Source organism: Apteryx rowi, unplaced genomic scaffold (assembly GCF_003343035.1).
Source record: "Apteryx rowi isolate R43461 unplaced genomic scaffold, aptRow1 scaffold_160, whole genome shotgun sequence".
Lineage (NCBI taxonomy): Eukaryota > Metazoa > Chordata > Aves > Apterygiformes > Apterygidae > Apteryx > Apteryx rowi.
This window is the reverse complement of record NW_020447864.1, coordinates 215,245-232,627: the sequence shown is the minus strand read 5'-3', so window position 1 is coordinate 232,627 and position 17,383 is coordinate 215,245. Positions and strand designations below refer to the sequence as shown.

Sequence of the window (17,383 nt, the reverse complement as noted above, 5' to 3'; positions counted from 1 at the left end):
AGCCCTGAAAGCTTTCCAAATGAGGCATTGTTGGGCTGAGTTAAAGAGGTATTGTCTCTGCTTGGGTTAGGTTAGTGTGGGTGCCAGAATCTGCCTGTGCAGCTTTGTTAGTGCTACAATGTCATCTTGATATTGGACTCCTGGACACTTCCCTCTACAAACACTTTTAAATATATTGTGGGGGTCAAAAGTGCCAAAACTGATTAATTGAAACATCATTTGAAGCTTGTCTTTATATTGCACAGACTCATTTAGACATCTTCATCTGTCCCTGGTCATGCAGGCCTGAATGATCTGAAGATCATTCTTATTTGTTTAAATCCCATTAGCACCTGAAATTGCTAGCTGTGATTGAGCCTCATTGTGTTGTGTTGCATAAACGCACAGGGAGTAGCAGTCCCTGCCTTGATGATTTTATAGACACATTGTAAAGGAGAGGGTGTATTGTTACCAGCCTTTAAAGAGAAGAGAAACTAAGGCTGGGGGAATTCAGTAGTGTATGCAGAGGGAGCTTGTGACAGATTTGGGATTCGGTTCCAGATTCCAGCATTAACCTTCATTTTACTGATGGAAGATTGGCAAGCCACTGGGAGAGTATCTTGTGCTGAACCTACTTTTCTTAGCAGAGCCTGAATTTGTTGGTCTGTTCAAGCTGATGGGGAACTGGTTGTATGGAGAGTGGTCCTTTACTTCTGAAAAGCCAGTTGTCTTTTGCTGGGGACTATGTGGTTCAGAGGGCAAGTGTCAGGGGAACAGAAACTTTTCAACCTGTAGGTTGTGTTTGGCATTACTGCCACTAGAAAACTGTCTCATGCCCTTGTTTAAAAGATTTGGTGATTTCACTGTTCTCTTTCTAGAAGATCATCAGCCCTGGGAAGAAACAAATCATTATTGTGTCCATTAGTCTCTGCTCAGAACTAGAAGAAAGTGTCATGCATTTTAAATGTATTGATAATGTTAGCTGGGAGATTGGGCTGGTGCTGCAGGCCAGAAAAAAAGGTGTATTGACTTTTTAGACTTTCCCTAAGAAACACAAGGAGCATCTGTGTTATGTAAGCTAGTACTTTAAGTCTTTTCACTTCACTCCTTTCACAACATGTAATTGTTGCCCAAACTGTGATCTTTCCCATCCCTGTGAGGATACTAATCCATAGTAAGGAAAGTTTGGCACTGCAGTTGTTCAGGCTTTCCCTCTTTATAGGTTCTGCTCTGATAGGGAGTACTTGCAGCAACAAGACAAAAGTTATGAAACCAAATTCATGGTCGAAGAGGTGGGGGAAAATGCGGAACTTTGGAAGGGGCAGTCTTTGGGAGGCACTAAGTCTTTTGATTGAAGGCTAGTCAACATGCCTCATCCAGATTCCTCCCAATGTATGAGAAGTTATCAGTGCAGCTGTTGACTGTTTTGTTTTTTCTTTTTCACAATCTCCAGGATGAATTGGATCTCACAGATAAGAACAGAGAAGCTATGTTTGCACTCCCTCCAGAGAAGAAATGGCAGATTTACTGCAGCAAAAAGAAGGTACTACCATTGTCCTGATTAAAGTAGCTAATCAATAAATTCTGTGTGCATGTAAGTAATTACTGACATCTAGGTTTGAACTATGTGTTTATCCACTGTTTTTTCAAGAACATGATAGAGTGATGTGAGGATTTATATTGGCATGGATATGGCACAAATTTCTCACAAGTAGTGTATGCACGAATGATTTGTGAGGAGCATGTTAACAAGTGAAAGTCATATGTTGTCCCATTTTGAATCTTCCACTTGTTTTTTTCTTTGAGCTAGAAGAAAAGCTATCATTGAAATATTTTAAAGAATATTTTAAAAATTTTATTGCCTCTCTTGCATGAAGCTGTCTGTTGATCACTTAGAAAATCCGTTGCTGAAATTTTTCAGGTTGTCTTCAAATATCTGTAGTGTGCATAATAATAATGATGTTTTAAAACCTGGTTGTTCAAGACCTTCCAGAGCTAATAGGAAATGTTTTGTATTGCACTGGAAAGTGAGGAATACCTGCTCATATCAATTTCTATGTGATCCTTCTTCATTCAAAGTCCTCAAATTTCTGACAAACCAGTGAGATGGTCAGTACATTAGAGGCTGATATTTCACTCTGGGTATCTTGTCCCTAGAAGAATGATGGCCAAGAGAATTGACAAGCTGTGTCACTGTTGTGAAACATGAAGAAGAGGTATTCCTGCAGGAGTGCTGTGGCAGAAAATTTTGCTGCTGTAGGAAGGAAACAGTAGGAAATAAAGATAGCCCTGACAGCATGTATTCATTAACAATAAATGTTAGAGGAAAAAGAGGTGTGGCAAAGAGAAGGTTTAGACTTCCATACTAAAGATGGCAGATTGAAACCTAGTTGTTGATCCTTCTGGGGTCATTGTATTTGCTGCTGTTCACATACTTGCTCTGCGAGTAAGTCAAGATCTTTGATGTCTGAGACTGCCAACCTGGCTTAGCTTTTTTGCAGTGCAATTAAAGAGAGCCTCAGTCAAACCAATCAGGATGGTGTTTTGTGTGTAGGTTGCTTGTGGTTGATATGCATCACACAGAGAAGTTAATAGCAACAAATAAGTTACAATACCTCAGAGCTAGCGGTAATCCAGGAAGTGCATAAGACTATTCTAGGCTCAGTTATGTTCAGTGCTTTCTTCTTCCTGCTGGTACATAGAGCTTGCACATGAAGGGAAGGTGCAGGCTGCTGTGATTAATGTCTGCTTTACATATTTGCTGGCAGGCTCAGCTGGCTTTTTCAGCTCTAGTGGGAGAGGATCTATTTGTAGCCGTCTTAGAGAACCACACATTCCATCTCCTGGACCAGTCAGCTTTGGCAGGAGGCTTCAGACTTTAATGTATTTAATATGTTGGTTGGATTCACTACATTACACTTTTTTTAAGGCAGTGGATTTGATATAAGAATCCTGAAGACCTCCAGAGTTAAAGGAGCTATACACTGGAAAATCTTTTTAATGCATGTATAGTGCAACCTCGGTTAGCTGAACTCCAGCTATCCAAAATGATGTGCTAACTGGATCAGGATACTGTTGCCAGATGTCTATTCATTACATTGCAGATACTTTCAATTACTTGAAACCTTAACTGTCTGATATTATTCATTGTTTCCCTTCACAGGCAGTCAGATGATTGGTGCTGACACATCTCTCTCTCCCTAGCTGACTGCCTAATCCACCTATTGTCATTGTTTTACAGTGACAGAAAAGTGTGTTGCAGGCTGCCTTGTAGAGAAAAACTCTCTCTTCCCTGAAAAGTTTGTATTCTAATTTTAGCCACAGAGGGCCCGATTCTTTGCTTAAAAGAACTCTGTCAGCTATCCAGGATAAGCGCTTCAAGACCTCTGTCTTGCTAGGTGCTAATTTCTCCAAGTTTTCTGGAACGTGAGGGCTCTACATACCCCCCTGAGGAAAAGCCTTGTTAGGCTCCAGGTAAAAACACTATCAACTAGAAGGTCAAGAAGTACGGGTTGAGGGAACTGTTTACGTCCATTAATCTAAGATGCTTTTTCTAGTCTAAAACTAGTGGAAGGTCACAGCTCTCAGATTTGCTCTAAAGGTGGCAAGACTAGTGAATTGTCTTAACTAAACAAATGTGACTTGCAAGAATGAAGATCGTATGTTGCTGTTGGCAGACTGTTCATTTATTATTTTGACAGTTAGGCTTCAGACATAATCTTTTATGGCACTTATTCCTAACATCCTAGAAGAAGGTTGCTGTTGTATCATAAAATTCATTCCACCTGTTTCTGATATCAAACCATTCTAAAGAAATGGGGAAAGACATGTGAGTGCATGTATTTGAAGTTGCATGCCAGGAACATAGCTCACCAAATCAAAGTTCCGTGGGGCTCAAAGAAAATTGGATTGAAATTAGTGATTGTGCATGATATCTACAGAGGCATGTTGCTATTGTATCGTATAGCCAAGCTTGCTTTGGTAACTTTTGGCCATTCTAGTTTTGCATCTGAAACCACTAGTACTAAAAACAAATTCTCCACAATTTGGTCTAAAGGTGTAGCTGCTTCAGCTAGTAGCTGTAGTGAACTCTTCACTCTCATTTGTGGAGTAGCTGTTTGTGAGGAATAAAGGCTGCTCTATTGGAAAATGTTAATATGTTCTCTCTGTCTCAGCTATTCCTTTACCTTGCCATTAAAAATCCATGCAGATTGTATTATAAGAGGTGCAGGTGTCTTCATTTGCATCAGAAGGATCATTAATCAGTCCCTACTGCTGGCACCCTGACCCTCTATCTAAAATACCAGTCCTATGTGTTCTAGATTGCCTCTTTCTCTTTAGTATGAACTTCCCTTGATACCATACTGGAACATCAAGGTTAGAAGTAAAGCCTTATATAGACAGAATGCAAGTGATGACATCCTCACCCAGCTCATGTACCTGAATTTGGTTTTGTTTAGGATAATCTTCATGTTTCACTATCAGTTGAAACTCAGATTTATATAAAACGTATACTCCGCTTCTATAATTCCTGTAAAATTCCCTCTCAATTTCCTGAGAGTTACATGTTTTGCAGGAATTAAATCAAACACTAGACCGTGCATTCAGATGTATTTATTTTTAAATAAAAACTTATTTTTAAATAAAAGCTTTCTGATGCTGAGGTTTAGAAAAATACTGTTACTGAATACTATTTTAACAGGAGCCAGTACTAAGGTGCATAATCTTTTTACATATTGGTGAAATAATTCCATAGAAAGAAAAAGTTGTCAGCTTAATTATTTGGCCTGTTAAATGAGCTCATATTAGGAATCCAAAACAGGTGGAAAATGCAGGTATTGCACTGCCTCAGCACATGTTGCTTTGGATGCAGTCTGCATTTCAAATAATGAGGCCTCATTGTGCAGGCAATAGCTTATTACCTTCTGGACAATCTGACTAGCTCTTAGAATTATTACTATTGGAAAGCAAGTCAAGTTGTTTTCTTTTTATGGCCTTTGCCTGCCTCCTGAGACTAATTTGTAAGCCTTCAGTTGAGCGGATTTCGTTAGAAAGCAAGCATATTTTGCAAAGTTAGACAAGTTAGGTTTTTTGGACTTCTGTGTTTCTTTGAGAAAGAATTGGTAGCAAATCTCTTTCCAAAGTACAATCAAACTGGACTAGCTGTATCATGCAGCTCCTCTCCAAACACAGAAGAACAAACAGTGAAAAGCTCAATCCTAATAACTGAGTATGTTGAAATCTCCTAAATATTCTGGGGTTATTTTATACTGTTCTGATCATAGTTGTACTCTAGAATAGCTGTTTTGAGTCATTTGTGCTTTTCCTACTTAAGAGAGATAATACAAAATCGAGTAGTGAAGCAATAATCAGCACCCTACAACTTTACAGAAAGGGACATTTATGGTACTTGAAAGAAGACTGTGTGCTTATAGTTCTCAAACGGGTAACGTTTGTTGTTGTTATTGTTGTTGTTGTTGTTACGGGGAAGAGATCTAGAGAAAGACTACTCTCCAGCAGCAAAGCAGACTTAAAAAAAATTCTGAGGAGAATTTCTCTGAAACATATGCTGTACCAGCTAATGTACAGAAAAAGGAATTTCTGTATGATTCCATCACCTGCAATTATTTTTTAATATCTATCAATTACATTTTTCATCTACCTAATGGATAAAAATCTAGTAAACTGAATTTGGGTTTAAAAGTCAGGAAACTCCTTGGTTCTAAAATTCTTTGATCTAAATTGCTTTATAAATTCAAAGACCTTCTGATTATTATGTTTGTATGTAAACACATTTCTCTGTATCTGAAAGAAACTTTATAAATAGTAGGAAAGCTAGGAAACCTCATGGCAATGTCCTGGGCATGCCATCCTCTCTCACCCTTTTCCTGCATGATATACACATGCCTTGGCCTCATGCCACATACTTTTTTTTTTTGGTGGGGGGGGAGGATCAAATCTCAGATATTTTCAGTTTAAGAACCATTTGTTCTTTTGCATTGCTGCACCTGTCTTTCTTCTAAGGTTTTCTTGTAGAAATGGATTTGCAGTGAGGTCACCATACCTGGGAGGGCTCACTGCAAGGAGCAGGAGTAATCGAGTGGAAGGCACTTCCATGCCTTATGCAAACACTGAGGAGTCTAAGTCCTGTAGGACTGAGGCTGGGGTTGCTGCTGACACCAGGGAGGCTGTAGTCTGGGTGCAGTGTGTCCCAGGTGCAGTCCTGAAGAAGCTTTACCCCTCTCCCACCAACTGCTGCATCATCTGATGCACGGTTCCTGTTTTCTCATGTAAGGGCTGTATCTAGTCCTATGTTAGGCTTCCAGATGCCTTTAGGAATTCTAGCCTTAGTTAGGCTTTAACTTTTAACAGTTTTACTGCAGGCTTTTTATAATATTTGCAGCTCAGTTTCACAAACTCCCACTTTGGTCCCATGCTGGCTGTCTAACGTTAATGAAGATAATGTCTATGTGTCAGGTTTTTTTTCTTTCTTTGAGAGTTTCTCTTTGAACTTTGCCCTTGTGGTTTGCATTGTCAGCAAAATGTCACTATAAAAAAGTATAGCTTGATATTGTGCAGCTGTATATAGAGCAAGATACTTCTGTCTTCCACCCCCATGCCCAGGCCTGCCTTCATATTCCTGCAGAGCTGTAAGCAAAATCTCCAATCTAACACCAGCCCAGACTATGTTACTGCTATAAGCCCTGTTTGAAACCCAGCCACAGTTCCAGCTTCCAGAGAGAGCATTTCACCCTAGACTGTGGATGAATCCTCCCATTAAATCTGTAAATATATATAAATACAAAAATTAATCCATATGTATGTATGTATGTATATACATACACACACACACACACGTATATACATATACACACACATATATATCTCCTGAAGGAATCTGAGCTGCTTTTGCAGCTTCGATATAATTACTTTAGCCTCCTGAGGACATAGCAGAAGAGGGATGCAAGTATCAGACCTGGAGTCCTCCTGGCCGCTGGAGGAAACTTTTCAAAGTGAGTGAAAGTTCCTGCACACAGTGTTTGTTTTTGGGTTGCTCTATGCAGTGTTTGCCCTGTAAAGTGTAGTTGCAGCTTGGGTATGATATAGAGAGACATTTATTAGCTAAATGTGAATTGGCAGGGTTTTTTTTTTCCAATCCTGAGGTCACTTCTCTGTTTTTAAGGCTCCATATGGAAGCTGTAAGTCAGAGCAGGAGGATGAATTGCATCTATTGTTTTTAGGTATGAGCTCTGCCATTCTTGTTGTAGGAGAAAGTGTTCATTTCCTCAGGTTCCTACTTTAAATTATGTCTCTGCCATGGAGATATTCAGCAGAAGATAGATACTCCCTAAAGAAGAGAGAAACTGGATCTTCATCTGGTCTCATTTAACGATATAATATGCCAGATGAAGATCACACCATTGTGTTGTCTGAGTGTGGGTTTTTGGTTTTGTATTGTCTGATCTGAGCTGTGAAAGCCCTTTGGAGTTCATCCTTTCTGTATGAAGAGTGCCAAGCAGTGGTTGGCTCATAATAAATGAAGTGGGTGGTTTGAAGTTGTATTGTTTTCAATTTTATCTTCTTGCAAGATGTTTTTCCCTTTGAAATACTCTTAGAATCTGTTATTGATATGGAATCTTACACTGTTCTGGTTATGGATTTATCATTGTAAGGAGCTTTTAACCTGTCCCTTATAAGTTCCCTTCTTCAGAGTTGTTATTCCACACTCTGTATGGTAGCAGCAGACATGAACACACAAGATAATTTGCTGCAGTATTTGAGAATCCATTTATAAGGAATCCCAGTTTCAGGAGGCTTGGATGTGACTTCATGAGGGTTTTTCTCCCAGCTTGGAATGAGGTGCTTAGGGGGAGTGCTCCTACTCTCTCTTCCTCTGAGAAGACTGAAAGAACACAAAAGAGCCCTCACAGCACACATGGTAGCCTAAAAACGGGAGCAGTTGGTAGATAGCAGGAGACTAGAGAAGCTGTGTAGGGCTGGGAGAGCTTAGAGGAAGTGTTTTGGTGGCTAAGTGATATCTGATGTGCACAGGGCAAAGCTTGCCTAGTACATCTAAGCTAGAGAATTAGACTTTATCTGAAGTCTTTAGTGCTTCGGATGACTGTTTCTGTTCCTGCTGATGCTTTAAAGTTTGCGGTGGTCAACATGTTCAGTCAGCATTTTGATTTAACTCAGTATTCAAAATTTGCCTGGACAAGGCCCTCAACAGTCTGTTCTAACTTTCTATTTAGCCCTGCAGGTCCCTTCCACCCTGAATTGTGATTCTATGAATGGACTGTAAACCAAACTAGGAGAGCAGCTATATGGCCCTATAAAGAAAGGGGGCAACAGTAAGGCTCTGTGCAACCCACTGTCTCCTGTGTTGTTGCTTTGAGACCAGCTCCTTGAAATAAGTCATAGCAGAAGCTGTTATTTGGTCCCCTCCCGGTGCCTGGGATTCATGTTCACTCGTGGTCTGAGTGACTGCATCACTTCCTTAGCTCAGGAGACTGGCTGGTGAGACAGTCTGAAATGTGGCATTTCTCAGATGAATTCTCTGAAAATAGATTTGCCTTCAGTTGAAAATAGACTTGCTTTCAGTTAGCCTATTGCTCAGTGGAAATCTCAAGATACTGGTAACTCACAGTGGGAGGATGTTGCCCTTTGCAAACCGCTGCATTCTTTCAGCTGGATGTTTGGAAAATGCCAGCAATTGTGGAGTTAACTTGCTTTTTTCCCACCAACGTCTGTTCCTTTTTTTTTCTTTTTTTTTTTTTTTAACAGAATGACATCATGCTCAGATGTTTGGGATGATTTGTTAGCTTGATCCTGTCATTGGGTCATTCCAGTATCTCTAGCCTAGGTATTGAAGACAGGCACATGGCTTCAGATGTTACTCTGTTATAAATAAAAGTAGCTTTTAGACCAGTAAATTCAGAGACTCTGGCCTATGACAAACACAAGATATAATGGGAACCAACAAAATGCAGCAAGAGTGTCACTAATGCAGCAAATGCACACATTTCCTGATGAGTGGTGTACTTGGGTCTTTTCAATCTGAAAGAGCTGTTTGAATGGTGGCACCTGTTAATGTGTGCTGAAGTCTGAAAGAGTAGCCCCCAAATTTGGGCAACATGGTTAGCACAGTGTAAAATAAAGCATAAAACAGTATCTGTTTCCCTCTGTATCTTTTAGTGTAGGGAAGGTGTTATGGCTGCAAGACTAACCTTTGAGATTCACATAAGAAACCATCTTATTCCCTTATACAACCACATAATGGATTTGGGCTTTTTTTCTCATCTCACATCAGTATTAAATTTGTTGAAGTTGACCCTGTTGTTCCGCACATAGATCAGCACGTGAGAAGAAAATTTGGCCATTTTGTATGGTTTATCATTAAGTTCCTGCAATTGAACCTTGATTCTTTTCCTTGGTATTTTTCCTTCTATAACAAGTACTCCAAAGTAGTTACTTTGACATATGACATAAAAGGCTTGATGATGTGAGAGACTTTTCTTAAAAATACTTTTTTTTTCTCAGAAGTACTCTTGCAGCAGTTTAAAGGATGAACTTGGTGTCAAGGAGAAAAGGAAGAACCAATTAAAACTGTGTGCAGAATTTAGCTGATATACCATTATTCCAGCATGGAATGGTGATGCCTAAAAAACCATGTTGTAGCAGATGTTAGAAGAGATAAGGAGTTATTCCAAATCATTCTTTTTGCTGTTTTTTTTTTTTCCCATGCTGCCATGCTAACAGTTATAGACTCATTTATTTATCATGGGAAAAGAGGTTATTTTGGGTCAGGGCCTTGAAATTATATATTTATTTATTTATAATCAGGAAAAGTGTTTCCCCTCCCCCCCATGGGAACAGCATGGAATATTTTTAGTTTCTTCCTCCTTTCCCTCTTTCTCTTTGAAATTGCCAACAAGAAAGGTTAGCTGTTGCCTAGAAAATGCCTCCCCAACTCTTTGGTTCCAACTGCTGAAGTAATAAATTCCATAAACTTGCCATGATGTTTGTTATAGTGATTCTGAGTATGTAGGTTTTGGGTGTCCAGCTTGAAGTTTCTGCCTTTTTCAGGTGTGCTGCTACTGCTCCATTTGAAGTTAGTACTTAACAATTCTCAAAAATCAAGCCCAGAATGCTCTGGAGTTTATGCAGTGATATTTGGAAAATTCTCATCATAATGCCTATACTGTGTTTCTCATTTGGCTTGCATTCTGTGGGAGTCCAGGAGAGTTCAGTGGGAGCAGATTTGTCCCTCCAGGAGAGAAAAAAAAAAACAACAAAAAAACATTTATCCAGCTGTCACCCTACGAAGATGGTGTATTTTACTGTACTTAAAAACAAAAATGAGGGTGAGCAATCTGATTCTGCTGTATGGGAAGTACATGTAAATGCTGATTGTGTGGTTTAGTTGCTGCCACTAGATTATGTTCTGTCCTTGTCTGTCCTCTTGTAAAACTTCTGGGTCTCCGCAATCCAAGTATGAGTCAGTCCTCTTGATGATATGCAGTAATAATATACTGCATGCTTTGTACAATGCAGTTCTTACCATTCAGATTAGTCTCAGGTGGACAAGCAAGAGCAAAGAATATGTAAGTAACTAGCATGTTTCTCTGGTATGTGAGAAGCAGATTTGGTACAGACGAGGGCTCACTCTCCTCTGCATTCTGACTTTCACTGAGTGTTCAAATTAGCAACTTAAAAGCCATCTGCCTCTCCATCTGAATGTGTTCCCCTATCCAACATCTCTCAACTTGCCCAGGGCTTCAGACAGTTTGGCTGAGGTTTATAGGAGGGAGATAAATAAAAAATATGTAGCAACTCTCACCATCCAGCCATCATCTCTCTTAGTAGGGGGCCCAGAGCAGAAGAATAGAACTAGAGAAAGAAGGAGTATCAGTGGAAAAACAGATAGTGGACATGTCCGCCACGTCCACAGTGTGTGGACAGTGAAGAGAAACCTCTTAGACTTTGGCATTAACAAATCGTGTGTGCTTCCAGAGGATGTGTCCTAGGTAGCTGTGCTAGCTCTAGGTAGGTGTATCCTAGGCAGTTCCAGATGTCTTTGAGCAGAGTTAGTGAAGTTTCGTTCCCGTCATCAAGCGAGAGGTAGACTAATCTCCTTGAACATTAGGTGACTTTTCATTTCATTTTAGGAAAGATTGTAAGTGGTTGCTTGCTGGAGGAAAGCCGGATAGAAAGATAAACTTCCAATGCAGACATGTGGCAGATGGGAGGTCCACTTATGCAGTCTGGCCTCCTTCTGTGGCTTTTCACTAAGCTGCCAAAAGAATGCCAAGAGAATGAGAAAGGGAACTGAAGGAGATTTCTTTCTCACAGTCCAAGTGACATAAATACCAGCAGGGTAGGTGTATAGTTGAAAACAGGGCTGTTGGAATGCGAACAAGGTAAGCTGAAAGCAGTAAGCTGGAGGGGAGAGGAAAAAATCCAGATCTGTATCCACAGCATGTTGGCTGTAAGACAGTGTAGTCATCTAAACAGGGGCATTGCTAGAATAGAAACAACAATAGTTTGACATAGCACAGAGTCAAAGTGGTGGGGCAAAACAGATCTTGGATGTTAATGAAACAATAAAATGTTTCTCATTGTTGCCATTACTTAGGGTTTGTTGGGATGGTGGCAGGTTGTTGTCTTCATCTGCTGCAGAATACTGATACCAGCCGTCAACTTTGCTGCAGGTTTGGGTGGACTGGGCTGTGGTCCAGGAGGACAATGTCAGTCCCTAGCCTAGCTCTTCCTGTCCCTGGAGAGCAGGCTGTGTACAGGAAAAATTTCATGTCTTCTCCTGAAGACCCTGTGTGAAGAATGAACGTAAATTGATTTCCTGACTATTAGGGTCCTCCACAATGGACACTTCCCTTCACTTCCAAAATAAGTAGATGGAATGGGGTGAGGGAAGCTAGGCTCCTAAGAATTCCTTCATTGGATTTCCAGGGAACTCATGAATTACTTTATTTGGCAGTTATTATGCAGTCAAGTGTATAATTTAAATATCAGTTGACTTATTTGGGACTTGTGAAAAGTAGAGCATATAAGAGGTTTTAAACATGAATACAAAGTTCAGCTAATAGGAAAGAAAGATCTTTAGGCAGCAATATAGTCGGGAGACTGTATCCAACAAGAGGCCAAGTTCCATGACAAAGGTGAAACTTTCAGTGGGGGAACGATGTGAAATACTGGTAGACTTCAACTTGGCAAGCAAGCTTTGTCCTGAGGGCTGAAGGAGCTGGATAACTCAGTGTGGCCTCAGCTGTATATTTAAGCAGACCAGTAAACACAGGGAGAAGTCCGCTTGTTCACTACACTATACCTGTAGATCAATGCCTTGTGATGGTGGGGTCCCCATCCTATAGCACAACTAAATATGTTTGCACAGGGACAAGCACACTTGCACGCTCTGTAAATAATGAGAGGAGGTTGATGCAGTCAGTCCTGCCAGCAAGTTTACATCTGTCTGCATTGATGAGGATGATAAAGAGCCAACAGAAGAGGAAGGAGAATGGAACATAAGGGAGTTCTTAAAACTAAAAATGTACTGTGCAGCCTTGCTATAATTTAAAGTTCCTTAGAACAGGATTCTCTCCAGTAATCTATAGAAAACCTCGTGCCAGACACAGTTATTGTAAAACTTAATCTTGTTTTAAACACTGCAATTATACAGTTTATTTAAATCAGTGTTTGAGATTTCTGAACTTGCTGGGTTTCAAAAAAAAAAAAAATTAACCCTTACCTTCGGCTCATAAGAATGCACCAACAAGCTTTTTGCCTGCCAGGTGTGGCATTCCTGTCCATTTTCAGCGTGGAAGTCTGTCTGTGTGTGTGTCTGTGTGTGCACGCATGCATGAGTGTGCAGAGGAGCTGGCATGTTTTCTGGAAGAAGAGAAGAATCATGATCTTCCTCTCCATTAGACTGATACCAATTAGAACTAACGAATTTCATGTTATTTTGAGTGTTATGTCAGTGCTAGATGAGGTCAGAAATGGCACATCGTATATTTAACTTTAAGACCTCTAGAGTGTCTGCATCTCTGGGTACTTGTGAAGGGGAAAACATGATGGATATAATAAACAGTTCAAAATAAAGCATGGTTTTAACTTTATTGGAAAGTTTCCGGCATATGGTAGGATAAACCATCTTTTAAAAATGGCTGGTAATCCATTTTAATTTCTGAAGACCAGTGAATTTAGCATCATTGAAGGTTATTTCAGTATTATGAAGAGGGAATCTTTATCCTTCATAAATGAATCCTGTTTTCACTTTTATGCTTTTAGAATCTATCATACCTTGTGGCAGTGAGTTCCACAATTGATATGACATTCTGTAGTATGAATAATAATATGAGAGCTTTGATTCTTCCTTTGAGAGACTGGTTAGTAACCAGCATCAGAGGTCATTACTAGGCCAGTCGTGTTACTGGCAGCAGGGGAGAGATCAGGCTAAATGAAAAAAGAAAAAGAAAAACAAACAAACAAACAAACAAAACCCCATAGTCTATTAGGTAAAATATGCCTGCGTCATAATCCAGTGAACTGGAAACATGTATGGTGGTAACTGACCTTTATGAGAGGGAATTAGGCCTACTCAGTTGCATGCTCCATCTGGTAATAAATGAATATTCCCTTCTAATAAGTTATACAGTCGACTGCTTTTGTGGCAGAAGGATTATTATCTGCACGTCAATAGTTTAATTCCAGGGAGGGAAGTAATGTTTATTTTTCTCACTCTGGATAAATTGTGCTTAAAAGGCTTGGATATAACTCCCTTTCCAAAACCCTGAGAGTATTTGCGTAAATGCTAGTCATAGAGTCTGAGAAACAGAGCAGTGACTGCATCTTTCTAATGAACGGCTCAGTCCTGTGGTCTGTCCTGTTTCAAAATCAGCATCTCTTGGGACCTGGTTGGCTTTCTGGAGGTGTAAGCTGTCTGAAAAGTTTGGATGTATTGTAGCTCTGCTTCTGAATTAGTATTTCATCCCACAGCAGATCAAACAAGTTTGGGGCCTTTAATGAAAGTCCTTTTCATTTATGCAACTTCATCTGCTCTGAGCTGAGATATAGCCAATAGGATGAAGAGTGTTTTAATGGAAAAGGTAAATGTTTCTTTGAAAACTGGACTTCTCCTTAAAGTGAACTTCAGGAGAATTCAGAAAGTCAGTCATGGAAAAACGAGGGAATGGTGATTTGGATGAGAGTGCAGGTTGTACGATTTCAGTGTGGGTTGATTCTTGACTGTGTTGCAGACTTCCTGTGTGACAGGGAGCTGTGTAATTGTCTGCATCCCCTTTTGCCTGTCTCTGCTGATCTCACTGAAAGAGGAGCCGAAAAAACTAATTCATGGATTTGTTTAAGGACTTTTGTCACTTTAGAGTGCAAGGTATTACTGAATTGTAGCATATTCAGCATTAGTAACAGATGTTGCATCAAGCTGAGTCTTTTTAAAAAGCATCTGAAGGGAGCAGAGTCGATGTGGTAAATAAAAAAAATAAGTCATAGCCTTCTTCTGCCCCCAAAGCAAACAAAAACCCCACCTTGTTTATAGTGGCTGGAATGCTCATGTGGAGAGCAAGGTTCATGTCTCTGTCTTTGAACCAGATGGAATGTGGACTTGAGTCTCAATCCTGCACATTTCAGATGAAAGGTTTACCAGCTAAACTGTTGTTCTGAAGAGTGTGGGAGGTCTTCATCCAGAAACAGAGACTCTTTTTCCAGCAAAGCTTTCACCTTAACTGATGTAAGTCATGTTAAAAGTTAAAGTTTCAGTGAACTGGCATTTTCCAAAAAACATTGCTTCACTGGAAAATCACCCCTTATTTATAATAAGGATCCCAATTCCCATTCCATTTTAATAGGAGTTATGAACAGCTAGCTACAGGGACTTACCCATTATGCCAAATAACACATTCCACCTTTTTCTTAAAATGTGTTAGTTTCTTGTAATGACTTGAGCCACATGATTTATATTTTCCATACTGTATGTGATAATGTTGACCCTTTACACTATGTAAAATAACCCATCTTTCAACCCTGTGAGATACTAGAATGATGCATGCAGATTGATAGAGGAGGCACCATGTGAACTTTAAGGTGAGTTTTGCAGACAAAATCAGTTCTTTGTGACCCAAGTATAAATTTGAACATGCAGTCTCCTGACATGATATAGCGATCAAGCTGGAATAGGAATTTATATTTCAGTAGCCTTATTTCATATTCTTCATCTGTCTTTGCATGCTGTTTTCACTAATGTACAGAGCAACTCAAGACTTAGAATGGTTTTCCTTGCCCACAAAAGATTTTAACCCCACATTTTGTGGCATCAAATATGTGACTCATCCGCCTTCCATTCTGAACAGTGCAAAATAGTAAGGTCAGCTGTCTGTAGTTCTGAAGAGATGACTTTGAAAAGGAAACATGTTTCCAGTGAATAGATGTCATCCTTATAGTACCCACCATTGTCATACAGCGTCCATAACATACAGTGTATTTTTAATGCATCTGTTCAAGAGGGAAATGTTATTTTAGTTTGCATGTTAGAAGGCTCCATGAGTCATCAGCCCTGATCCTTTATCACAACAGTGTGTGCAGGTAGTGGCAAAGTCCATGTAATGGTTGGACACCCAGGGATGCCAAGCACCTGCTGGTCCCGAGGAGATGGGTTTTGTTAACACCCCATAAAAACAGCCCAAAAGAAATGATGGTGGAAATATGAGAGCTCTGGATTTGGTGTCAGATTAGTGTCTGTTCCTAACCTGTTTCTAACTCTGCCAGTGATTTCCTGGATCGGTTTTATTTGTCATGTTGCCACATCTCTCCCTTTTACCAAATGCAAGAGGCCTTGTAAAGTTATAAATTTCATGGATACATTTGTTAATGTTTTATCATGCTCAGATTTTAAGGACATGTTCTAGAAGACTGCTTGACATTGTTTGGGTTCCATTTGGTGTACTGTAAGATACCAATGTGTCATCACTGGAAATTGAAACACGGTGCTTTACCACAAAAGAGCTTCAGTGCAGGCAGTTACTTTTCAGGCTTCCCCTGTGCTCAACCTGTCTTGAAAGAAACAGCCATCAGATACACAGGGTCTTTCATTTTCATGGTCCACTCAGCTGTGAATATCTAGCATTTCTGAATGGCTTCCTTAACTCCAGTGCTTAGTGGTACTTTGTAGAAAGTTTCTTGACAAAGAGAATGATCTGTAATTTCTGATTCTGTCTGTGAAGATGGCARTCTTCGTACCGCAAATGTTCGTCCCACTGGAATAGCAGCCACTGAGGGTCTCCGTTCTTTAGACAACAGCTTGCGCAGTGGGTCAAGTCTCCCAGCATTCTGTAAAAGATTTTCAGGATCAGCTAAGCAGTGCACACAATACTTTGTTTTATTTCATTTCTTTTTGATTGTTTCAAATGGTCCAAATATATGCTGTACTCCATCAAGTCCTATTTTAGGTGAAGTCATAAGTCCCACTTTCCACCAAGGGATGGAGCATGTCCAAATTAGTGTCAAAGCCTATATAATACCTTGGCTATATTGCAGGCTTGTATGATATCAGGATCCTGTTTTCACAGCAGTTATATAGTTCTTACTCCAGTGAAGAATGATATGGCTCCTTATAAAATCCGCAAGCTGACGTCTGTTTTTTAATGTAATATTTACACTATTCAAGGAGCTAAAAGAAGGATTTGCTTTAATACACTCCTTCAGCTGATGTTTTGCTTCATACAGATGGGTAATTGTTTCCAGCTCTTGCTGCCTTTGTGGCTTTGGATATTAGGACCTCTCTCTCTCTCTCTCTCTTTTTTTTTTTTTTTTTTCCTTCCCTTCTCTGTCTCCTGGGGCAAGAAAATGTTTTGGTCATCATCATCAAGTTGCCTTGCAGTGTTCTCTGGGGGTTTTCTTTGAGAATCAAATCCTGAAGACCTTAAAAAAAAAAAAAAAAAACCTACCCAGTCACCACCCCACAAAAACCAAAACGAGAATTGCATTGCATTTTTGGCTGATCTTCCCCACTCTGAGAGGAAACATGGTACAACAATTTCTTGCCGTGGGGAACACTCACATAATTTGGGCAACGAAATGTTTTCTCCAATGGCTCTGATGCTACTGCTCCACAGAGTGAAAGAAATTCTAGTGCAAGTTTGTGTCTTCTGTAAAAATGTTGACCAGGTGACTGGCTATAAATAACATTATGTCACCTAGTGTTTAGAGGGGTTTCAATAAAAATCTATGTTTTCATCCAGAGTAAAAGTAGCTTTTGCAAGAATTGTTTTTCTGGGACTTCATAATCAAAATAAAGTGTAATGTTTTAAGTACATAATCATATTTGGTCCAGTGAAGCATAGCAAGCCCTGAGCGCCATAAAATTCTAGTCTGA

The 17,383-nt window shown here is 39.8% G+C and overlaps 1 protein-coding gene across 3 annotated transcripts in view; it reads left to right on the top strand.

The window, feature by feature from the left end:
- Positions 1–17,383, top strand: part of DAAM2 (dishevelled associated activator of morphogenesis 2) — a 122,018-nt gene that overhangs the window by 22,363 nt on the left and 82,272 nt on the right. For all 3 annotated transcript variants that reach the window (XM_026059847.1, XM_026059846.1, XM_026059845.1), the window contains exon 2: positions 1,433–1,522. In XM_026059847.1, coding sequence (XP_025915632.1) covers positions 1,433–1,522 — 90 coding nt within the window. The remainder of the gene's footprint in view (positions 1–1,432; positions 1,523–17,383) is intronic.